The 24,838-nt window shown below is 42.3% G+C and overlaps 2 protein-coding genes across 2 annotated transcripts; one reads left to right on the plus strand and one right to left on the minus strand.

The window, feature by feature from the left end:
* Positions 1-2,554: 2,554 nt before the first annotated feature.
* On the minus strand, positions 2,555-7,700 carry cope (COPI coat complex subunit epsilon). Its single transcript, XM_080003024.1, has 10 exons — positions 7,571-7,700; positions 7,005-7,067; positions 6,733-6,833; positions 6,092-6,244; positions 5,781-5,834; positions 5,419-5,500; positions 4,984-5,139; positions 4,266-4,334; positions 3,556-3,630; positions 2,555-2,938 (listed from the first exon to the last, which is right to left on the minus strand). The coding sequence occupies exons 1-10, from the start codon at positions 7,670-7,672 to the stop codon at positions 2,885-2,887; spliced, it is 909 nt and encodes a 302-aa protein (XP_079859150.1). The 5' UTR covers positions 7,673-7,700; the 3' UTR covers positions 2,555-2,884.
* Positions 7,701-9,292: 1,592 nt separating this feature from the next.
* Positions 9,293-23,992, plus strand: tnfaip8l1 (tumor necrosis factor, alpha-induced protein 8-like 1). Its single transcript, XM_080012070.1, has 3 exons — positions 9,293-9,524; positions 19,601-19,961; positions 21,390-23,992. Exons 2-3 carry the CDS (start codon positions 19,690-19,692, stop codon positions 21,676-21,678), a joined length of 561 nt encoding a protein of 186 aa, XP_079868196.1. The 5' UTR covers positions 9,293-9,524; positions 19,601-19,689; the 3' UTR covers positions 21,679-23,992.
* Positions 23,993-24,838: the final 846 nt, after the last annotated feature.

The raw sequence follows: 24,838 nt of genomic DNA on the forward strand, positions 1-24,838 counted from the left end.
GGGCTCCACGTCCCCGGCCCCGAGTCCGCGTCCCCCCGTGCTGCCGCCCCCCACACTGTCACTGGCCATTGTGGCGCGGAGAACAACCAGGAGGGGGTCGGGGGTTCGGATGGCAGAATACTGAGACAACAAGCCTCGGGCTGTCTCCCTAATCTGTCCAACTAGAAGGCTGGTTCGACTAAAAAGACCAAACGAGCTTAGTGAACCAGCTTAGCCGCTCAAGAAGCCTAATTCTTTGTATTCTAAATTAAGACACGGGCCCATTCTTTGTCTTTGCATTCGCCATCATCTAATACAAATACCAACAATTGGAAGCAGTCGTAGGCCCGACGGATGTGAACCCAGATCCACCACCGGCTTTGGGACCGAATCCAATAGCGTCCGTGTCTGATGGTTAATTAACGTTGTGGGGATCCGTCGGAGCCGTCATGGTTCCGCGACACGCACCGGTTCTCCCCGCACGCTGTGGAGCCGTTAGCCGCTTAGCTAGGTCCAGTCAGATGGAACCGGCATCTGCCGCGGTTCATTTACAGCCTTGGTGGTAAAAAAAAAAAAAAACAACAAAAAAAAAAAAAAACACCCGACACTGGGGGGAAAACACCTAAAATAACAAATTTCAACGTATGAATTCGACTAATTCCAGCGCGTGGTGTCGGATCGATCCCCGCTGATCCCTCCGTAACGTACCAACACGCGGTTACTGCATGTGTCTCATCCCCGTTATTCACCTGATATTATATTGTATTACAGCATATAATGGTACAACCGTTTCTTCTCCGGCTCGTCGGTTGGGGGAATAAGAAGCAACTGGAGTCCCTACCAGACCGAAACCCGTCCAGACTGCGTCTATTCCCGTGTTTAAAAAAAAAAAAAAGCAACTGTTTATCCTCTCAAAAAAGCCTCTCGTTCCCGCTTGCTGCCGCAGCTGATCTGCGGCGTTCTGACAACAAGTGACAAGAGAAACGCGGCGGGAGGAACCGGACCCCGAGCGACGTGCGGGGCGAATACAAATTCAGCACGAAAGCGAGAGGGATGTTTTTTTTTTTAATATTTCGAGGGGCTCAGCGTGGAGCCTGCGTCGAGCGGAGGGAGCACGTTGTCAAGTTTCTGGTCAAGTGTGGAAGTGGGAGAAGCCGTGACGTCATCGAGGCCCGCTATCTTCTTGAACCGCTTGAAGTGCGGACGAGTCAAAAGGATGATTTAAAGAGACAGTGCGCGCGGTTCACGCTGCTCCGGCGAAGCGAAGCCGTTTTATTTTCTGGGGCAATTCATCGACACAAGGCAATATTGTCTTTCTCTCTCTCCTTTTTTTTTTTTTTTTGCTTGCATTCAGTACTGCTGTTATTCCTGCGGTGATGCACCATTTTCTCTTTCCATCTCAACAAAAAAATATCCAGTATCGCTCTACGCGCCAATCAATCAATCAGTCGATCGAACAAATAAATCAACTGATTAATCAATCAATCCATCAATCCATCAATAAATCAGTCAGTCAACCAAATAACCAATCAATCAACAATCAGTCAATCATTATTGTCCTTGTTATATTCGGTGTGCAGTTGGGTAAAAGACAAAACATAAATAAACAAAACGTTTAGATTCAGGCTTAGAGATGGTTACGTTTAGGTATAAGGTAAGAGATGCTTAGGGTAAGGTCAAAGGTTAGAGGTGGTTAAGTTTAGGTATAAGCTTAGAGATGGTTACGTTTCCGTATAAAGTTAGAGATGGTTAAGTTTAGGCATAAGGTAAGAGATGCTTAGGGTCAGGTCAAAGGTTAGAAGGGGTTAAGTTTAGGTATAAGCTTAGAGATGGTTACGTTTCCGTATAAAGTCAGAGATGGTTAAGTTTAGGTATAAGATTAGAGATGGTTAAGGTTAGGTATAAGGTTAGAGCTGGTAAGGGTTAAGTATAAAGTTACGAGATGGTTAGTGTTAGTGTCATGTATATCCCATGGGACTATTGGGACTATTGGGGTTTCTAAATAATCAGAACAATGGCATGGCACCAAAAAACACATATATTAAAAAAAAAATAAAAACCATCTGGACCATGAAACAGATTGTTGATAAAAACTGAAACAAATATTTACTATATTCCTTCACTATGTCACAACACACTGCTGCTATACTGTGTACTTACTTTAGCGTAACTGCCACCTGCCCACACTAGTTAAATTAGTCTGTACCTGCACTTCTCCCCTTTTATCTATCAACTTTGGTATTTTTTTGTACATTTACATTTACATTTAGTCATTTAGCAGACGCTTTTATCCAAAGCGACTTACAATTATTCAAACACCGACGGACGCAGCCATCAGGAGCAATTAGGGGTTAAGTGTCTTGCTCAAGGACACTACAGCATGCTAGCAGGAGGAGCCTGGGATCGAACCAGGAACCTTTAGATTACTAGACGACCAGCTCTACCTCCTGAGCTACCGCCCCCACATTATAGTTAGTTTTGCGGCTATAACACAGCGATACATGTGTGACAAGTGTTCTTATTTAAACTTGTTTGTGTCCCAAAAAGAAAGAATAACAAAGTAAAACACAACAGGGGTAATAAAACATTTATTTGCAGTTCAGAGGAATGCTGTAGTTGAAGTGTTGTGTTCAAAAGTCCAATTCAAACCGTAAGGAGTGAATGAACACGATCACAGACAAAGTTGTTAAGATGCCACCATAAAATATTGTATTTTAAAGAGGAGGATTGGCCAACGGTCAAATTCGAAACAGTTTTCCGTTACAATACAGTTCAAAGTATCAATATTGAACTTGAAAAATAAGAGGGAAAGACAGACACAGTAGTTGAGTGTGTGACAGCATAATATCTGTGTTGTTGAATTGAGGTCCATTGTTCAGAGCCCAGACAAAACCAGATGGGATTCTTATGCTGTGGCGGTGGGAGCGTATTGCATTGTTAGTCTGTCGAACTCATTCTCCTATCGACGGGAGAAAAAAGAAAAAAAAAAAGCAGGAACTGTTAGAACAGTGACACTATTATTCTATTTTGTCTAGTATATTTGTACATGGTTTGGTGCATAAAAGACAAAAAGCAAGACCATATAAGCAAAATATTGAACAAGAATTTATGTAAATGTGTATTGAAAATATTTACATACATAACCCCATTTTCCAATGTTTATTTACACGCACAGCGTGTGAGTCATTAAGGCAAAAGAGTAAAAGCTCAATGCTCTGATTTGGCCTTTCTCCAAGGACACCGGCATTCAAACTATCAAAATAGCTGAGGCAGGTGATCAAATCAGAAAATTTAGAGGTTATTAAAGGTTGTCAACAAGCCCAGATGCCATCTGTGAACAGGGGCATCTAAGTTTAATGTCCTCTTGATCCCAGTCTCATATTTAGATTGTGTGTGATTTGAGGAATCAATTTCTTTCCTCTACTTTAGGTCAAGATCACAAATCGAACAAAATGCTTAACCACAATTATTAATTAAATAAATAGAACTTTAGTCACAAGGATTATTTCCATCTCAAATCTCATTCGCAAAATGTGTTAGAGCAATGAAGGAGAGGTCCTCTCTACCACACATTACCTTGGTTAAATAGTCTTTGAGGAATGGGTGGGTTCTGTGGGCATCTTTCAGTTGAGAAAGGTAGCGATTGGTGACCTGAGAACAGAACGTTAGAAAAGTGGAAAAAGTCAATGATGAACAAGTAAGGAGGTGGGAGGGTTGAGGTCAACATTGTTCAAACTAGTTCTAAGCGCAGGCATGAAACCTGACTGCAAAGTCGATTCTCACTTGTATTCAATATCTAGAAAAACATTGACATAACCTCCATAAACCTTGACTTCATGGTTCTTATCAGTGCTTATCACAGCTGGAACATCTTTAATGATGGTTCTGGAGCCAATGGTCACCATTTCATTGATCAGTATCAACTTTAGGAGGAGAGCAGATAGCACTCTATCTTGTGGACTATACGTTTCAAGGTTACTGAGTAACAATTAGCACAAATTCATGAGATATCCACAGTGTATGGAGCATAAACTATCCAAATAGGAAGCCAATTGCAATGGTTTTGACAATTCCCCATACAGTTAATTTGGCTTTCGTCCGGCTAACAGAGGAGCCTGTTAAATTGCTGGAAGAGAGATCATGATCCAGGACCACTTTGGGTGCTGGACAAAACTTTTTACAACTGTTTGAAAAAGGCCTGTTTTTTCTGGTGGAATCTGGAATAACTTAATGGGGTTCCCACCCCTACCCCGTCCTCATTAACACCTTCAGGTCCAAAGTCTCACCTCGGGAGCTTTGCTCAGATGCTGAGTAAGCACTATGAGGTTGATCAGCGTCTCAGGGTGGCTGCTGTCCTATAATGATAAAGGAAGGGGAAGAGGGGGTGGGAGGGGATTAGCAGAAGTGAAACTGTGTGATATATGATGATATATACAGAACAAAAATCATTAATGACAGTACCGAAAAAAAAAAAAAAATAATAATAATAATTTGGTCATACATTAACACTACATTAACACACACACTGTAATTTTGTAATAGTTTAACTAATCCAAATGATGTCCCATCAGACATAAATGACAGCAGATTGATTGAAAAAGCAGTTTAGCATCTATCGCCACCTGCTGTTCAAATTCTAGCAAATGAGTATGAAAATGCTGAAATTGTAAGTGTTCACAAGAACGAATGAACTCTATTCACTTAAAAGTCTAGATCTGATTTAATTTCTGGCTATTTGCTGGAAGAAAAATAGGCTTTATTTTATTTTTTTTAACCATTTGATTCAAGAACTTATACAAAGTCTAGGAAACAAGCCATTGAGAGATTTGTTTGACTAAACAGGATTGGGCTAGAAAGAGCTCCTATGACACCATTTCTTTATCTATTTGTGGGTTTATGTGTTTTTGTGCCAGACACAGAAGAGATGGTATGCCCAAATAATGAGATAGGGTGCAAGCAAGTGAGTGAGAGAGAACCACATTAATACAAAACACACAGGCTAACCTTGTCCAGTGCCTCCTGTAGCACTCCCTCCGCCTCCTCCCACCTGTTCTGTGCCATGTAGCAGGCCGCCTGCCCATTTAGGAGAAGCAGAGTGGATGAATACTTGTCTGACATCTCTTGGAAGATGTAGTATGCATCCTGCAGCTTCTCTCCACCCTGAAACCAGTGGACATCCAAATTTTAGGTGGCATTCTAACTGACGCAGGAAAGCAGAGAAAAATATTAAGATATAAGAAATGACCATTGAGTATAAATACTACAAAGAATAACCATGTTTGATAACTCTGAATGACCATTAAGGGATTTAGGTCACAGACAAGGACGCTGTTCAGATACTACCCCACTAGCTTTATTTGGAGCCAACGCTCAGTTGAACACTGCGCTTTATTCTTATCATGTGTGGGTGGCTTTAATGCCAGTCTGAGAGTCACTCACCACAGCGATGTTGACCCAGGCGGTGGCAAGCTGGGTTAGAGTAGCATCCTCATCCTGCTCCTGCATCTTCTTTAGCTCCTTCCTGTCAAAAAGATCAGAATGACCATGAGTTCACAGATGGCCACCAAGGCTCTGAAGGAGATAAAAATCAGGTTGTCCTAATTCCAAGAGAGTGATCAAGTTATCTATATATATACACAGTGTATATTTTTCTCACACTCACACACACACACACACACACACACACACACACACACACACACACACACACACTCTATGCGGGCTGGGAAATTAAAATGCATCGCTAGTCAGGTTATCTAGGGCGGACGCTCTTCAATGCAGGCCTTTGCCTCGGGCTTTACCTGGCCAGGTCAACGCGATCCAAACTTAGTTGTACCTGGATAGTCATCGCCATGCTGAAAGAAAATAAAAGAGGGATGATTGGACCTTGTCCTTAACACCTAACACAGATATGGTCATTTAGATATTGTCCATACAAAACACATCCCTGTGAACCCGCACATAAATGGTTGTAAAACATGAAGATTTAAAGCAGACAAGACTATCAAGAAAACACAAACCTAGGTCTACCCAGTGCTACTGTACTGGTATTATTCCTTATTATTATCATCATCATCATCACCATCTGAGAGAACCTCTGTCACATCCTCACCACTCCAAGCTTTCTCCTTGGTGCAGGGTTCTGAGAGCAGCATCACTATTCATCTCATGGTAGTAGATGGACGCAGCCATGAGGAGAAAGGTAGTATTGGCTGCATCAACACTCTTTGCCATCTTTTTATCCAAATCGGCAACAATGGCATCTCTGTGCACAGAACACAAGGACAGAAGAGTAACAACAAGACTTTAGAATTCAGATTAAATCCTGGAAACACACACTGCTTGGTCATATGATATTATATATTTTAAAAGTTTCCAATAAATAAAAATAACACTACGAGATATGGTAGATCCCTGAAAAACAATATCTGCTTATATATTCAAAAGCCCATGTTACACAATCCAAATTAGGTTCCTCATATTGAACTACTTGGGTTATGTGATGTGTAACAGACTTAACAATATCTGATATTAAATATTTTTAATTTGCTGACAATACAATAATGCCCAATGGTAATGTTGCCCAGTCTAAATGTAAGTGTAAATATTACAAATATAAACAATGAATAGATGAAATATCCATGTACAGTTTGATATTCCCACTGAGTCAAAATACTGACAGTATGACACATTTCAACTGAGTTGATGCGACTAATGCCATTCTTTCAGTGAGGATGTAATGAAAATACTGACCTTTTGTTTTCACTGGAACGATACTCAGCAAACATCCTGACAGCCTGGAGCTCAGGTGGGGAGCTGGGTTTAATGTCATCAAGGACCACAGCATACTTTCTCTGGGTTGACACAAAACAGAAGGGGTCAGTGTGGCCACGACTGTCAGCTTAATATACAGATAGAGTAATCAATACATAATAACTCCTCAATATACTAATGACAAGTGGGAACTCAGCCAACATATAAAGAAGCAATTTTTATATTTTCATATAAAAATACAACATTGTTACCTGGGCAATGTATGCTCTGTACAAAAACATGTCCCTTTCGACCTCCTTCTCTGGTGTTGAGGGCTGCAGGAAAGAAATAAAAACAGCAATCGAGTAAGCCATTCAATTTTGCATATATGCCTGTACATCACTGTACAAAACACTGAATAGCAGCCCTCCGACTGTGTTGATTACTGTTCATACATAATCTGCTGCAAAGTATGTGAGTACACAAAAAGATATACATACATATACACATACATACATACATACGTGTGTGTGTGTGTGTGTGTGTATCTGTTTTACTTAGATTTTATCTTTGTCATGTTTTAGATTACATTATCCTTTTTTACTCTACCTTCTTGGCTTTGGACAGGCTTTGGGGTATCCCTTTCATAATTTCCCTGTACCGTACTTGTATGATTGTATGTGACAAGTAAAGATGCCTGAATTAGGAGTCAGTTGACGACTAGCATGGCTACCGCTAGTGCCAGTATAGCTGATGATAGCTGATGGATCAGGATAGCCCAAGTCTTTCCAAAAATATGGATATTTAGCAAGATTTCCAACCGTTTGCCGACGCTCACCTTGACCTTCTGAGCCTCGTTGATACATTGCTGATAACTGCCGATGTAATAAGCATTTTTCACATCGAAGAGTTCATCAACATCTCCCTGCTGGGCCGCCATGTTGACTCCACTATTTCCTGACACGTAGCAAAAATGCGTCACATCCGGTTTTGTGTGTGTGTGTGTGTGTGTGTGTGTGTGTGTGTGTGTGTGTGGGGGGGGTTCAGCTCGGCGTCAGCGGCAGAATCCAAACAATTGTCTTTAATTAATATTAAACAAGCAGACATTCAATACGTATGCCCCGAAACAGCACAAATATGAAATACTTATTTAATTATTATTATTATTATTTTACTTGCATTTTCAACCATCGGATTCCACCGGCTACCTCGACATAGTTTTCTATGACCACGTGAGGACGCGCCAGGACAATCGGCCACCAGTGAAGGGACACATTCGTTTCTTAGTTGTAGTTAGACCAGGAAAACCTCCAGATTATGCCCTATTGTGTGTCTTTCTTTATTATGATAAGAGGCGTGTTGATTACCAGAACGCAGTGTGTCGTCTCGCAGACAAATGATGGAAATGAATGAACGTTTCGACCTCCTTGAGACTTCCTGCAAGGAAGTGCTCGCCAGACTGAGGAAAGGCTGCCCCCCGTCCTAAAAACATCCTGCAAACACATACACAGCACACGTGTGTGCTGCTACCCACTGTACCTATGATAGGGTGCTCAAACAATAACACTTGCAAAATGTCCAAATCGGCGCCATCGGATGTTAAAGCACCCACTGCATTGTTAGAACACAGGCAACGAACACCAGTCACAGTCCCTATTTTCACATCCATGCTTTATCATTTGCCAGGTGGCCTCGGGCTGTTTGTCATTGTTGATGTCGTAAAAGCTGCTCCCTCACTTCCTGCTCATTGTTCCCCAAACACAATTTCCTTTGGGAAACTCTCAGCCTTGGGGTTGGGAGCTGGATGAGGATAATTACTGGAAGCCGCGATGGGGGGCGGGGGACTGTTGTGGCCGTAAACGCTCGACGGTCCCTTGCGCTGGTCCGATTGGGCTGCTCCCGCCTAACGCGGGCTCGTTCATTGGCCAACCACGCCATCGATCACACACCACGGAGGACTCCCCGACAGTGACGAGAGGTTCGGCTCCTTCTAAGATTCACTTCCCGACGGAGCGACTCGGTCAAAGGAGTCGTTGGGTTTTCCGATCGTTCGTTTTTGATTCGGTCGGCGTGATCCGTTTCGGTGAGCGGGAGGCAGAAGGGTCGGTTCAGCTCCGTCTCACAATTAAACGTGCGAATCTGTCAAAGTTATTAATAAACAAACCATGGATCGAAATATGTTTTGTGTGTGAATAACAAAAGTGACTCGTGTAAGAATGATCCGTCACAAATCAGTCACAGCCAACCTTAATCATTATGACAAGATTCATTATTATTAATTACCATAAATGCACCCCCCCCCCCCCCCCATAAACCAGTCATCAATAAATATTTCCAGTTGGAAGTCAAGATTCTCTCACTGAACTACCCGAAGTCTGCCTGGCTGCTGTCGAAGCGCAGCGAAACGAACGGAGTGACTCCCGGGGCCCGAGTCATTTAAAAGACTCGTTCGCCACGAACGGATCGTTCGCGAGTCTTCCATCACTGCTGCTTAAGTTTGAAACTTTCGGGGGCCGAGGGGCATCGTGTTACAAGCTGCAGTAACTGATCCCACGGCGGGGAGGACGAGCGCACTTTTAATAATTTAGGCAGCAGGACCTGGAGGCTGGGGCAGATAATAGTGTATGGTTGCTCAGAGAGGAAGGGAACGAGAAACACGGAGACAACTCCCAACATGTTGTTTGGGAGATGTTGCGCGTTGCCGTGATGGACACTTGAGACAAGTCTGGCCAACTTTGTAGCGGTTTCTCCATCCCATAATCCACTCACGCCCGACTGTGGCTGGACTTGAGGTAAGTGTCGAGTTGCAACCCTTATACTCATCTTTACAGAAACATTTCACCGTGAAACAATGCCAACGCATTCTATCAAGACCAGTGGCACTTTGACAATTAAAAAAAAAAGTTGGGGAATTGAAACGAAGCAAAGTGCACAGTGATTCGATAATCACTATTTTTTGTGTGATCCAGGGGGAAACTTTTCACCCAAAGTTGTGTTTTTTGTCCCTGTTGTTTTGCCTTTACACCGGGACATCATGTCATAACAGAGGCTGCAGGGCAAATACAGCTGGCCTGTGTTGTGCCAGCACCGAAACACACTGCTCAACACTGCCCCTCCGAATCAATACCTCCACTGTTTAGTCTAGAGGTTCCAAACAGTCTCCAGATTGTAGGATAAACTGTGCACGAGTCCGGTAATCTTGACTCCCCATCTCCTCTTATGTGCGGAAGTGTGTATCTCTATACATTTTATATAATATAATGTACATTGTGTATCCAACTGACTCAGTGTTGGCCCTGGACCTCCTATGTCCCATACCTCCTGTATCTCCTATGAATAGTAACTGCTGAGTGAGTCAGGGCCCCAAAAAGTAGGACTACCCTCCACAAGTAAAGCTTCTTTCCCCTGCAGACCATAATGCTCTCAAACAAGGATCCCTTCCCACCACATCCACGCTCTGTTACTGCTGTACACTTGCACCTTACCTGCACATACCAAAGATTCAGCTATCTTATTGCAGTCTTTCTATTCTACCATCAAACACATCTTTCTTTTAATTCCTGCATTCTTGCATTTTGGAAATGAAGTTTGTATATCTTGTTTCTATATTTGTTCTATTCATTTGATATTTTTCTTGTTATTTTTTTATTTGTGTTTGCACCTGCACAGAAGTAAATTCCTTGTTCACCTTTCACTTGGCAATTAAAGATTAAGATTCGGCTTCTGCCGTGTGGGTATATTAACTCTGTGTAAATATGAGGCATATGCATGAGGCTCTCCTATTGTAGGCTGTGTTTAAAAAAAAAAAAAGAAAAAAGTAGACCCCATAGTCCAAGGCCCAATGTGCTTGACATGGTACCTGGCAGTAAGGTGCGTGTGTTCATGCTGAGAAGGATCCATGGTAACTCATTGACGAGAATAAAGAACTGCTTGACCTGCTTTAGGCTGCAAAGTTCAGCTGTTCAGGCAGGAGGCCGCCTGTTACCATGGAAACCCGAAACACTCGGCTCGGTGCCTTGTTTGGAGCAAGAAAATGCTGCATGGAGCCGTACACCAACATCAGATCAATGTTTTTATTTATTTATGTGTGTCTGTACACGCTGACAACAACAGAGAAATCAATCCCGAATGGATAATTGAGAGTTGGCTCTGTTTGATATCCCACTGTTAAAAATTGAGACAACCTGAGTCATCCTGGGTATGTTTTCTTTGTTTTAGTTTTTTTTTTTTTTTTTTTTCTTTTCCCCACAATCCTATCGCATTCACCAGTTTGCTATGTTCTCTTTTGACTCAGGCCTAACTCATGATGTTTTACTTTAAACACACTGGCTTTTGTCCCTCTGTTAGCCAAATGCCATCCGGGCGTCGGGTCGATAATATCGGCCATAAACGCACATTGGGTGTTTATAAAATATATATATATATATATATATATATATATATATATATATATATATATATATATATATATATATATATATAACACAAGGTGTTTGAGTCCTTGTCCTTGAGTCCTTGTTCATAGCTCAGACTCTAAAGCTAACACGCTCTGTTGATTTAATGCTGTCATTTATGTATACACACCATTGTAAAAACAGTTGACATACTTCCTACTTTGTCAGCAGATAAAATGTAAATTGTATGAAAAGCTCTTTGTGTTTTTATAATTACAGCAAATGAGCCCAAATCAACCTAAAGCAACAGCTCCCTTCTGAATTTGAATGCAACGACCACTGTTGTGTCGGTGACTGTGTTGGTGTGGCCCTAGGGCACCTTGGTAATGACGCCGCTCCTGTATTCCCAGCCTTATTAATATCCATGCGTGAGGCTGACTTGCCGTCGCCTTTTTAATTCTGTCAGCCGTACCGCTGTCTTTTTACAGTACGTTGCTGTTCTGTTTGTGTCTCACCTGTTGTCCGCGCCCCACACTGCCCTCCGCTACCTGTTGCACCACGGCGGACTGACGGCTCTTAGCCTCCAGTCTATTTCTTTCCAAATCAGAGGATTGAATTATTAATCCCTGATCCATTATATGCCGACGTGTGAATTATTAATTGCTCAGCAGGCTCCCGCAGATCTGAGGGGACTAAAAATGGGCAGGGTAGGCCTGGATTTCTGAGTGAAGGGAATTGCTGTCTCCATTCTCAGCAGATAAGCGCAAACGTGTGTGTGTGTGTGTGTGTGTGTGTGTGTGTGTGTGTGTGTGTGTGTGTGTGTGTGTGTGTGTGTGTGTGTGTGTGTGTGTGTGTGTGTGTGTGTGTGTGTGTGTGTGTGTGTGTACTCGTTACACACAAAAACCTCTTTCAGCTTGGAAAAACACACCATCACAAGCCATCATGCTCAGTATGTACACAGAATTATATTTAAAATGCACATACACATACTTGTACATAAAGGTCTATCATGTCAGGGTGGAGGTACTGGATGTTCATGCATGTGAAGTAACCACTACACGCCCCCACACACGCGCTCATATCCTGTCCACTCGTTTGCTGTTGCGTAACAACTCAAGAGGACGTATAGAATCTCTAATATAGGAAGAGTCGACGATAAAGGATGAACTTGTCCTGAAAAGCTGCTGTTGATTCCCGACACTGAGCCGCTCCATTGATCGGGCTGCGTGAGCGCCTGTGTGTCCTCTGTGAACACAAAGCACGGACGCACTTTATATAACAACGGGGGATTGTCTATTGTTTCTCCAAGTGGAGACGGATTATGTCATGCAGCTGGAGAGAATCTGAAGTTTCCAATCAAGTTTTTCCTGTTGCGATGCCTGCTAATGTAATGATTTAGGAAGTTGGAAGGGGGGAGGGGAGGGGTAATTGTTTTGTTTGTGTGTTGCTCTCAGGGGACCCACATTAATTTTTTTTTTTATTTTTTTTTTTTTTTTGTGCCATTGTGGCCAGTATTGAAACAATGTTCACCATGTATGAGGCTGATAAGTAGGCGGTGCTCGGAAACTTTGTGTATGAAACAGCCTGCCATAGATACAAATCGCTCCCAACATTTTACTGACCCTTTTCTTTATTTTCTATCCCTTTGACTCCACGTTGCTCTTTGACTATGATCGAAAAAGTAAAGGGTCAAGAGGACCTCGTGCATCTGGTGTCTGGGATTAACCCACCCACCCAACCGGCCAGACACTTGCCTAAAAGCCCGGTCTGTAACGCAGACGTTGAAATTCATAATCCCTAGATTTGTTTACATAGTGTTTTATGAGTTCTAACTTTTTTTTCCTTTCCGCTATGACTATGTTTGGTTGGTTTGAGACCGTGTGAAAGATGAGAATGAGTTCTGCAGCTATTTTAAATAGATTAATGGATTGTTTACTTTTCCTTTATTGTTTTAAAGTCCCTGTATAGTGACTTCAGTGATTTGTTTCTAAACACATTATACATGTTCGAAAGTAATGAAAACATGTGAAAAGACTGAACGATGTCGGACTGAATTGTGGAGTTTGACCATGAAACTGTTTCTCAACATTTTTGTGGTACAGTTTTTTTTGGACAGGGCTTCATACTTCTGCACTACTACACACGTCATACTCGGCATGGCGCCTCCCCCTAACGCTATATAATCACCAGGTCGCAATCAGAGCATCAGTGGTGAAATAAGCTAAGCTAACAGCCCAGAGTTTGGGATAAAATGCTGTTTTGGTAATAAACACCGGGAAAAAGTAAATAATAGTAAAATGTGTCTTCACGGCGACCATGAACCAATGCCACCGATGCCCAGAACAAAACAGAACCGTCCCGTCGGGTTGACCGTGGCTACATTAGCATTAGCTGCATGCTAGCAGGAGCCACAGCCTGCCTTGCGGAGGAGCCAGCAGGGGGCACCGGAGAGGGGGTGCTCCTGCAGCCCGACCAGCTGCGCTTTGAGGTCAGCAACTAGACACAGGACTGGGTTCAGAAGCACAACAATTAAAACCTGAAAGTTACCCCAATGTAAACGTTTATATGTTATTACACAATTAATGCGATTATGCGTGGTTTCAACGTCTTAAGTGGACACGCCCCCAGTGTCTCAGAACAGAGGGAACTGCCTTTTTTTTTTTTCTACACAATTTTGAAACCTAATTTCATATACTTGGCAATTTTTTTTATTATTATTATTTTTTTTAATCATTCAAATTTGACTGGGTGGTTTGTAACATTTTTCTGTGGTGTGACAAACTCAACACATATTTATTTTTGCTTCACAGTGACTTTAACTAAGCTGACCATTTGAGCAACATGTTGATATTATGAGTAGGGTTAAGATAAGATCAAGGTCTATGTAGTTTAGTTTAGATCTGCAAGTCAAACTCTGCAAGAAATATTCTACAGATAGCATTTGAGTACTCGGATCATCCAAAATAACATGGTTTAAAGTTGACGCATTGCGCGGCATTTATCTTCATGTCTTCTTTTTTTGGGGGAGGGGGCTTGCGATGGTCCAAGATGAAATCATTTGTCTGAGGAATACATCTGCCCACTCCCAAAAGTATTAAAAAAAAAAATCAGTGCAGTGATACAGACCCCTGAGCCCCCTGAGCTGTCTGTTCAATGATGTCATGGCTGCATGAAGTGTTCTGCATCCAACTGATCCTGTTTGTGCTGTTCCACCTGCAAACTGATCCCTCTCAGGGGGAGAAGGGACCAGGGAGGCCAGGAATGAAGCTGTTTGCATGTAATATGCTTACAATGGTCATTCACGTTCTTAATTTGGATACGGTTTTGAGAATCCTCCTCCGATAAAGTATACAAGGTTAAGCTAAGGAGTTGAGGTCACTGTCAAATTGGATGGGGGGGGGGGGGGGGAACCTACAAGGACTACAAAGGATTCTAAGACATTTTGCATATATTGCGATATTTGGTGGTCAGCTGTGGTAGAATTAAAGTCCATCCAATGTTTTGCTTGTTAACATAAATTACTTTTAATACAAAGCCATTCTGAGTCATGCATTCAGTCGTAGTGATGGATTTTCAGATCTGTTATGATTTTTTTTTTTTTTTTTTTTCTTCTGAGAAGAAAGTACAGCTGTACATATTTGAACAAGTCATTAATGAGTACGAAATGATGACATCTGGTGACACCGACATCAGTCAAAATCTGATATGAGAAGGTTTTCACAGACAAACACTGTTATTGCTCTGATTGAGCGCCAGCCATGCACGTGGACATTACAGGCCAGCTTAACTTGCCTCTGAGGAGATCCATATTTAGTTTAGTTTTCCTCTTTGTCTTCTATCTTATCTATATCCATCAAGCTGTGTGGCAGTGGGTGCTGGTGTTCTGTGTGCCAAAGAGTAATCATTCTCATAAGGGGGTGGCACAACGCAGAGTAGGTGGAAGCTACAGGTGTGTCCAATTTCTGTCAATTTCTCACCTGTCAGACCTCGGGTGGGTTTGACTGTCAAGCGAGTCCACCACGGAGACTGAAACCTAAAATCTTAGCGACAGCCAACCCGCTGTTGAAGCTGACTTGGTAAAAGCTGCACAAAATGCAGGGATTTGCTATATATGCCACTTACATGAAAAGCCAATTTACAGCCAGATATTTAAGGGGCACATCAAGTTTCTACTGACCGCCCATGATCCTCCAGTAGAGTAACATAGGTTTTGTTTTTCTTCTTTGTTGAGATTGTCTTTCAGCACAGCTTTTTCCCTTTCCCGAAGCACCCACCTTCTCCATCCTGGAGGCCAGACGGGCCCCTCTTCACCTACATGAGGGCGAGCTCCTATGGGTAAAGCAGCCCGGCAGAGTCCCTGGCTGTCGCCACGGGTCCGGTCTGCACACCGGGGTCAGGTTTCATTTCCATGAGTCATGTTTGTGCGGCCTCTGCCTACATGTCGTCTGAGGGGAATGTATGGCGTCTTGTTCTGAGCAAGGTGTCGTTGATTATTTTGTGGCCGGTTTAACAGTCCTCCAATTATGCTGAGGAGCTGTTGGCTGTTGCCCAAGGTCTGGTTTTCATTTAGATTCAATATTGCTTAGCCAGCCAGACCCTGCCACAAAGGTTTTGCCTAATGTTTGTCTTGTACTTATACCTCTGCTTGCGTTTATACATTTAAGGTTTGTGGTTAGGTCTCTGGGTTTTGTATCTTGCTTTAAAACTCAGAGGCGTTGTCAGTCGTGTCGTTCTTTAATCCATTGTGGTTCTGCTGCCGTAGTGGGTACGGGGGTCCCTAGCCTCAAGCCTCTATCCTTGGCAATACCAACTAATATTGTCACTGAATTAAAAAAAACAAACCTGGCTTCAAAACCTTTTCATTGCTGTCAGCACTTTTCAGAGAGAGAGAGAGAGATCCTGCCGTCCTTTAACCCAGAAACCTCCAGGTTGAGGCTCCTGAGCGCCGTCATGTCATAGTTGGATTGAATTGTTTGGAAATCACAGGGATGAAAGACAAATGCTGCTTTGCTTCGTTTCTGCCTCTCCTTCCTCGGCAGCATTTTTCATCAGCAGGCAACGGTACATTGTCTGCGAGGGCTCGGGTCCCCGACGAGACAGGAATTTAATGAGCGCGCAAAAATTGCCCTTCACTTGCTGAGCTATTTTCCCAAACGCACTCTTACCCATTTCTTTTCTATTGTCTTATTCAAGCATCAGAGGAGGCAGGGCAATGAGAAGGAGGTGGTATTGTGAAGTTACCTGAGGTGTCGTAATTCTCGCTTGTCTCTCTCTGCCTTGGACCCCCAGGGGCTGACAGCTATGATTAAAGGTTACGAGAGCAGTGATTGGCTTGTTTCAACATTTAATCAGAGTTTCTAAAATGAGTACATCGAAACAATTACTGCATCAAAATAGCTGCTTTTTCCCAGAACCGGTCACTTTCCTCTTTAATTACCCATTTCAAAATGAAATTACATCAAAATATGTGGCGCTTTTTAAATTCAGTTTTCCCTTCCATAGCTTTCATATGTTAAGCGGATCAGAGCGGTTGGTAATGTTCCAAAGCCACAGTGTGCGGTGTTTGATATCATAATTATGCAAACGGTCGCCTAAGATTTTCCAGTGATTCTTGATCAGCGCTGTGAGGAACCTGATTAGCCTTGCCGTCTATCGACAGGGAGAGGGTGAAAGCTCAACAACAGGAGACTGTGTGTGTGTGTGTATATATAAATCACTCCTCTTATCCGACACTTACATTTCCCTGGTGCTTCAGGATAGAGATGATATCCCCCGCTTGCTCTCTCTTTCTCTCTCTCTCTCTCTCTCTCTCTCTCTTCTCTCACTCCCCCTCTCCCCATGTGTCCTCCCTGGGAAGCATCCTACTGACTCTCCAAGGAGTCTTATTGATATTCTTAGCGAGGCGGCACTGTGAGAGGGAGGGTGGGAGACGGAGGAATGAAAGTCAGACGCTGCAGCAGCAGATGCGGTGCCATCTCATACCAACAAGAATAAAAAAATAAATAAATAAAAACACAAGTCACCCAGCAGGGACGTTATCCTTTATGTCTTCTCCCGCACTAATAGCACCTGTCTATTATTATTATTGTTATTGTTTCATTTTTGGTTTGTTTGTTTGTTTTTTGAACGGGTTTACAAGTTGTCCATCATAAAGGTTTTCAGTAATCTCTAATGTTATTCCGGCCCACGTACAGAGAAGGAAAAAAAGATTGCATGGGCATTATTTCATGACGTGAATTACTCCTATTATGGTAGGATGTAATTAATTTGTTCCCCTGTGTCATCTCTGGCTATTTTTAGCCGGGCGATGGCAAGGGAAATGTGCAGAGGAAATAAGGCCTTTTGTCGTTGAGACTGTTGACATTGGTTCCCTGAGGCATAGCTGTGTTTCAGTTAATTGAAATTGAATTGTATTTACTTGGTTCCGTTGTCTGAAGTGGCAACATCTCTCGGTAAAACTCACAGGTCTGTCTGCTCTCACACCATAATACACATCACGCTCATTAGATGAGATATTTGTTTCCTGCTTCAGATGGAAATTGAGTGAATGGTTCTGATAAACTTCTAGATTCAGTCCAGTGTTGTTTGAGACCCGCCTGTTCAACGCTTTTAAAAACAATGTATTGTGCCAGATGTTTGGAATTGATTATCACAATGAGCAAAACGGTGTCCGTGATTAAAAGAAGAGAAACTTATATGTTTATCGGGAGAGAGAGAGAGAGAGAGAGAATTTCTGAAATGAGTCACTGACTGAACTTCCCTATTCCCACATCCTATAGAGGAATGGCTCTCAAATGGAGGCTCCGGATCCTCTTAAAAAAAATAAAATAAAAATCTTTATAAATTTGTACTGCATTTCTGATACTAAGCTTTTACTTTGAAACACAGATCTTTTTGAGAACATCATTATGTTATTATTTTTGAGCCACCAATCACCACCTTTTGATTGGGTACCATTTATTTTTTTACCTTTGCTGATGTATTGATACACTTTTTCCCACTCGTTGGACTATTTTTGAAAACGTGCATGAGTGGCCGTTTTGGGATTAGTTTAGACAGCAGCAATGGATGGGACGCGAAGTAAAACGTCAGTTTTTTTATTCAAGCACCTTAAGAGTCAACATTTAGTTTTGAGCCAGTGGTCCGGTTTTTGTGGCTGTGGTTCAGATTTGTTTGTTTGTTTTTTCTATCTACTTATTTTCCTAGTTCGATGACAACCCTCTAATGCAGCCATTCCCAAGCATAAAAATGCCACGGCCCAATTTGAAATCTGAAAATCTTCTGCGCACTGCCCACTCAAACCTTTAATCACATCTGGTCAACACATGAGACTAAGATGAGGTATTTCCCGATATATTTTTTATTTCATAAAGCTTTGTTTTTATTAGTTCTCATTACTTTTTTTTTAATGTAAACTTTAATCATAAATATTTTATGGTGATTTCAAACTTAACTACAAAATTGAAAATTAAAAACGATTTGTTTTATTGTAAAGAAATGACCTCTTGCAGCCTACCTGCAGTACCTTCACGGTTCACCAGGGGCCCGCTGCCCACACTTTGGGAAACACTGCGCTAATGTATTCAAAGGGCCAGTCTGCATCGTATCGAGGCTGTGAGAAACTAACCTGAAACTTATGATGCAGCTCCTGAAGTGGGTCATTTGATGAGGGAGACGCGGGGAATGCGAGCGCCGGAGCCTGGCTGACCCCCCCCCCCCCGCCATGAGTTACCATCATTGGCAATGACTTCCATTGAGTCACCCTGCTTTGTTTTTGCGATGCCGGAACATGCGCACGTACAGTACAGACACACATCTTGGTACACACGAGGGGGAAAACAAGCAACGGATAAATTGTCAAACCCAAGTGGGATGAATGAGGTTGTGATGTCCGTCCCCATGCACCATTACCCTCGCATGCATGCACACCTTGCTCTGCAAATAGATATTCCACAGATGAGACACCGCTATTATTTTGTCCATTTCAGATGATGAGCCCTTTAACTCCCATGTGCCACCAAACTAAATTTTTATTTATTTATATTTATTTTTATTTTTTATTTTTTTCCCTCATCCATGTTGTTTGTTCTGAAGTGAGGGGTCGCTGGAAATGATTTGACGCTGCCACGGCTCGTTATGGGATGGACGTGTTTCCTGTCGTTCCACTATCAGAGAATCTGATTTCACCTTCCAAGCAAAACACGGCTGGATTTGAATTATTGAGATTATAAATTCTTCGACGGCCTTTTATCCCATACAGGAAGTTGTTCGTGTTGCGGTTCTTTCCGTTCCTGCCGAAATCTTGATTAAAAATAATGTTCCTGGAAGCAGCCGAGCACAGCAGCCGGTGTGATGTTTCACCTCACCTCCTGTTCCCTCTCCCTCTCTCCCACACTTTCCTCTGTGCCACCTCTCTATCGCTTCCTCCATATGTTCCCTACCTTCTTCTCCTGTTGTTCCATCTTATTTTTTAGGTTCTCTCTTTTTCCTTTTCTTTCTTTTTTTCCTTTTTTCTTTGTTTCTTTTGCATCTTCCCGCCGTTGCACCAGACTCGTACCAGACCATGGACTCCTTCAGCACCAAGAGCTTGGCCCTGCAGGCGCAGAAGAAGCTGATGAGCAAGATGGCCACCAAGAGCGTGGCCAACCTCTTCATTGACGACACCAGCAGCGAGGTGCTGGACGAACTGTACCGCGTCACCAAGGAGTACACCCGCAACCGCAAGGAGTCCCAGAAGATCATCAAGAACCTGATCAAGATGGTGGTGAAGCTCGGGGTACTCTACAGGAACAACCAATTCAACGGCGAGGAGCTGGTCCTCATCGAGAGCTTCAGGTCAGAGAAGGAGATTCATGATTTGTTGTTGGGTTTTTTTTTTTTGTTTTTTTCCCCCCTTTACGTCATACCGTTTAAAAATGAATTTTATCTTTGAAGGAATTATAGACAGACAGTTGCACTGGCTAATGAATGATAGCAGTCGTAAAGCAATGAATTATTATTGTAGGGTTGGCCGTCATGAACACAATAGATGGTGCCGTGTTTATTTCAAACGCCCATCACAATCTATAAGTATTACCATTTTTCCTCAAATAATGACCATTCCCTTTATTTACCTCAACTGCAGAGGGTATCAGGCCTTTATTGGAAGCAGGTTTATATGTGAGGCAGGCTTAAATTTCAAATTTTCTGTGTTTATTAAGTATATTTTATATTATAATTGTTTTATTTTAGTATGAATTTTAAATCAATCTTTCGTCTGGTTGCCATGCCATCCAAATACATGTATAATGAAAAAAGAAAATTCGTAGCTACTCGAAAAGTTTCACTTGTGGTGGTAGTCGGGGACGGGGGAATTACAGTTTTTCGAGTCTTCCTTCAAACCAGTACTTCCAACAACACTTTGGAGCAGACCGAGAGCGGGGCATTTGTCCCAAGAAGCGATCTGCTCTGCAGCAGCAGGGAACAGAGTAAATTAAATACATCTACAGTAAAAACACACTTTTGGAGAAAAGATCGCTCTGATGGAGCTGCGGAGCTGTTCTTATCAGTTTTGGATTCGAGGCAGGCTTTTATTTGTTTGTGTCGACCACGCCCCCGGCATTTAGTAGTGGCCTGCTTTATATTTGAGGAAATATGGTGTTTGAATTTTGGTTTATTTCCTCTTCTCAACAGTGCAGACAAGGTGTTGAGCATTAATGCTTTAATGCCTTGTTCCTTTGAAAATGACCAAAATGCCTCCTCAGTAATTTTTTAATGTAACATAAGATTTCTAACAGTGAAGATGGTTGATTGATATGCAATGGAAAAGTTAATTTAGCAATAATATTAAATGATCAAGCTGTTAAATTGTCAAAATGTTGTAAAGTTCAAAATCTGCTTTTCCAACAAGGTACATGAATGAAATGAGCAACCGTTTTGGCAGATTACCTTGTGTCACAGGAACCTTAACAGCCTCTAGAAGAGAAGAACCAAGGAACTTTTTTGTTCCTTTAAAAAAAACAAGTAGTGAGGAAGTGAGTACTATAAGCTTTGTTGGTATTTAAAAATGGCGGTTGCTGTGATTGACAATTCTCATGTAATGCACAACCTAACTTTTGGGGGTCGTCTTTTTTTTTTTTTTTTTTTTCTTCTTCTTCTTCTTTTAGAACCAGGAACCAAGTTGCTGGTTCCTAAAACCGTTCCTTTGGTGGAAAAAGCTTCTAATTTATAAGGATTTTGCATATCCAAATAAACCTCAACTTCTACCTTCCTTCTACCTCGCAGGAAGAAGGTCCACACGCTGGCCATGACCGCTGTCAGCTTCCACCAGATCGAGTTCACCTTCGACCGCCGGGTGATGAGCGCCATTTTGAACGAGTGCCGCGAGCTGCTCCACCAGGCCATCAAGCGCCACCTGACGGCCAAGAGCCACTCACGGGTCAACCACGTCTTCAATCACTTCGCCGACTGTGACTTCCTGGCGACACTGTACGGGCCATCGGAGGTCTACAGGGTCCACCTGCAGCGGATCTGCGACGGCGTCAACAAGATGCTGGACGAGGGGAACCTCTGACCCCTGGCACTACCAGCTTTAGTGACCCCTCGTATCTTCAGCTGTTTCTGTTGTGACTCTACTTTTAACAGAAACAAATTGGACGTTTTGTTTTTTTCCTATTTGTTTTTCTTTCTGTGTGCGTATCAAACATTACTGTAAAAGTGAAGCCCTCCTCACTAGTTCGTCCAAAGTCTGTCTTGTTTTTTCATTTTTCTATACTGTTATTTAACAGTAAACGAAACCCAAAGGATTTCTTAAGTGAATGTAGAACTGTTTGCTCTTATCAGAACAGTCTGGAGACGGAGCCGCATGTCTTCGCCTCTTATTTAATCAAAACGACAAGTCCAGCTATAGGGCTTCAGTCCGATTTCAGGAAAGGTGCCTCTGATGGACGGAAATGGTTTGGGAAGCTCCCAAAGAGCGAGAGGGAGTGAGAGGGAGTTTCCATCTACCCAAGGACATAAAGAAGGGATTTTGTTGCTAAAAGCGGTAATGCACTTAATACTAAACAAGCGCTGTACTTTCTTGCTAAAATGAAACTATGTTAAGCACAGCGGTGGAATAATCCTGCTTAGATATGCCTTTTCAAATCTCACTCTCATGCACTGAACGGCGTACACTTAACCTAGAAAGACCGATCTTTTTTTTTTTTTTCTATAGGCAACGTACCGATAAACCTATTTTTCTCTCTAATGGTCTTGGTTTTATATCCCGCACAGCAAAGTCAGAGTATTTGGGCCACAGGGAGACTATAAAAGTGAAGGAATTTGATTGTGCTGTGCATTTAGACGGTCTCCATGCTCACTTTAGAGTCTTGGCAGCGTAAGCTCCTCTGAGTTGATACCGCCACGTGGAGGGACTTTTTCCACTTTTATTTCTTTAAATGCCTTATACACTGCATGGGACGGAGCATCGGCGCTTTTCTATCGGAGGCAAAAAGGCATGTCGCGTCGGACATGACCGGGAGCCTGCCTTTCAGCCAGGGTCGCCCGCGTTAAGATCTTTCGGTGTTGCCTTTGGGTTGAGCCCACCAAAGTTCTTGTCCAAATTTTCTGACAGATCTTGACAAACCTCCAGCAGATCAAAGGCTGGGTGTGAGCACGGTGCAGGGATGAGGGGAATTGTACAGGGGGTTTATCATTCTGTTGTGTGGTCAGATCACAGCAATGCAGCCGCAAGCCTCTGCGAAGGGCGTCGCAGGCGGGCTGCAGAGATTAATGCAGGCCAACTCTCACACACTACCTGGGTTCTACTCTCCCTCTGCAATTATAGCTCCTCACTCCGGCTGGGTAATGGCTGCAGCCTGATCCACTCCATTTCACACCGCAACGCACCCCATGTAATGTGATGGTGAGAACCTCCTGTTTGTGTGATGAAAGTCCCCCTAATGGATGGAAGCATGATGTGTTTTTCTTATAAAGATGCATATGGGTTCTTACTGCTACCCCTCACCCAGACCAGATAATAGATGTCATTTCCTTTTGTCTGTGTTTTGTTTTGGGTTTTTATTTTATTGTTTTTATTTTTTTTAATCACCGAGCCTGTTGGGGGAAATTGTTGCACAAAACAATCGTGTTGCACAAAGTGTGTGTGTGTGTGTGTGTGTGTGTGTGTGTGTGTGTGTGTGTGTGTGTGTGTGTGTGTGTGTGTGTGTGTGTGTGTGTGTGTGTGTGTGTGTGTGTGTGTGTGTGTGTGTGTGTGTGTGTGTGTGTGTGTGTGTGAGTGAACGGAGCCTCGTAATAAGCGCTGCGCTTTTTCAGATGGAATTGCTGAAATTTGAACTCCATCCAACAGCAGCTCCACCAAAGACTGAAGTGTCACTGATGTGGGTCTGGTGAAAACGGATCCTAATCTAAGTATTTAAATGAAATAGAAGCAGTAGTACACACTTCATGTCATAACCATGATGGCGGCAACGGCTTTCTAATTTACACCCTTCGCTCTCACACAATTTCCCCTTGCACTGTTTTGTTTAAACCGTTTTTTGTTTTTCTTTAACCTTATTGCTGCGTGAGGATTTAAAGTGACTGGATGTATTCAAGTCCATAAGCCAGTTCATTTCCAGTGCCTGTTAGATGCCATTCTCTCCAATCCTTTCACATCTCAGGTTTGTTTAAATCTCCCAACAAGTGAAATCCCTGACACACTTAGTAGAATGCACCATCGGAACGTGCGACTCCACTGGAGAATCCGTCTCATGGCATTTTTCTGAATGGGAAATATATATATATTTTTATTATTTCCATTTATGTACTGTACATACGATTGTTTTTGTTTACTTTCTTGTATTGTATCTACATGACAAATATAATACAATTTACTTTTTTTAAAGAAAAAATGTTGCATGTCTTTTACATTATTTAACGCTCAAGGCCCCCGCCAGCTCCACCATGAGATGTTCGATTTTGTAGCCAGTTCAAAGAATAATCTGACTGTGCCTGGCCTGGATTTATTCACCCAAATCCCTTTCTCCCAATTGCAGCAAAGTTGTGAAGTTATCACAGTGACCGACAAACGTTTTAATTCCGGGTCTGTTTTTCCTGGTTCCTTGAATAGGACTTGGTCCGGTCAAGGGTAATGCAGCCTTAAATGAATTTATTTCTTAATTTTTGATAGATTATGCTGTTACCTCAGCCAAAAAAAATTATTTAGTTACCAAACAAGCAAGTAAAATGCTAGATTTTATTGCAGTCTTAAGCTTCAAATGAAACAAAAAATGTTCACTCCCGCAACTGCTAATTAATATTATTCGACAGGGATTGATAAGTATTTGTCTCCAGATGATAAATTCAGACCCATTTCAGTTCTATTATTCTGCTAAGTGTCCCATTAACTTTGGAGGGTTAATAGCTCGATATGCATTTTTAAGTGAGGGCTCGGAGGAACACAGTGGAGACCAAACACTAAATAAATAAAACTTAAAAAAATAAATAGACTATCACATCTCACACATCAGTCTCTCCTCACTGTTTGAGTCAAGGTAAGCAGACTGTCTTCTATTCATATCTTATATATGTTAAATACAAAAAGTAATGGTGAAATTCAGAAAGTTAGGATCTGTGACATTTAATTGGAGGATAACTGCAATGAGTTTTTAAGGTTTCCTGCACTTGTCTCCAGTATGACTTGTTCAAACACTATGATAATTACAATTTCTGAACGACAGTCACGACGTGAT

Source organism: Zeus faber (assembly GCF_960531495.2).
Source record: "Zeus faber genome assembly, chromosome: 1".
Classification (NCBI taxonomy): domain Eukaryota; kingdom Metazoa; phylum Chordata; class Actinopteri; order Zeiformes; family Zeidae; genus Zeus; species Zeus faber.

Coding starts and splice junctions, on each gene's coding strand:
- cope (XM_080003024.1), bottom strand. CDS start 7,672: ATGGCGGCCCAGCAGGGAGATGTTGATGAACTCTTCGATGTGAAAAAT. Junction 5,501..5,780: donor GATCGCGTTGACCTGGCCAG/GTAAAGCCCGAG, acceptor TCTTTTTGACAG/GAAGGAGCTAAAGAAGATGC. Junction 5,140..5,418: donor CCTGGGTCAACATCGCTGTG/GTGAGTGACTCT, acceptor CACTGGTTTCAG/GGTGGAGAGAAGCTGCAGGA.
- tnfaip8l1 (XM_080012070.1), top strand. CDS start 19,690: ATGGACTCCTTCAGCACCAAGAGCTTGGCCCTGCAGGCGCAGAAGAAG. Junction 19,962..21,389: donor GTCCTCATCGAGAGCTTCAG/GTCAGAGAAGGA, acceptor TCTACCTCGCAG/GAAGAAGGTCCACACGCTGG.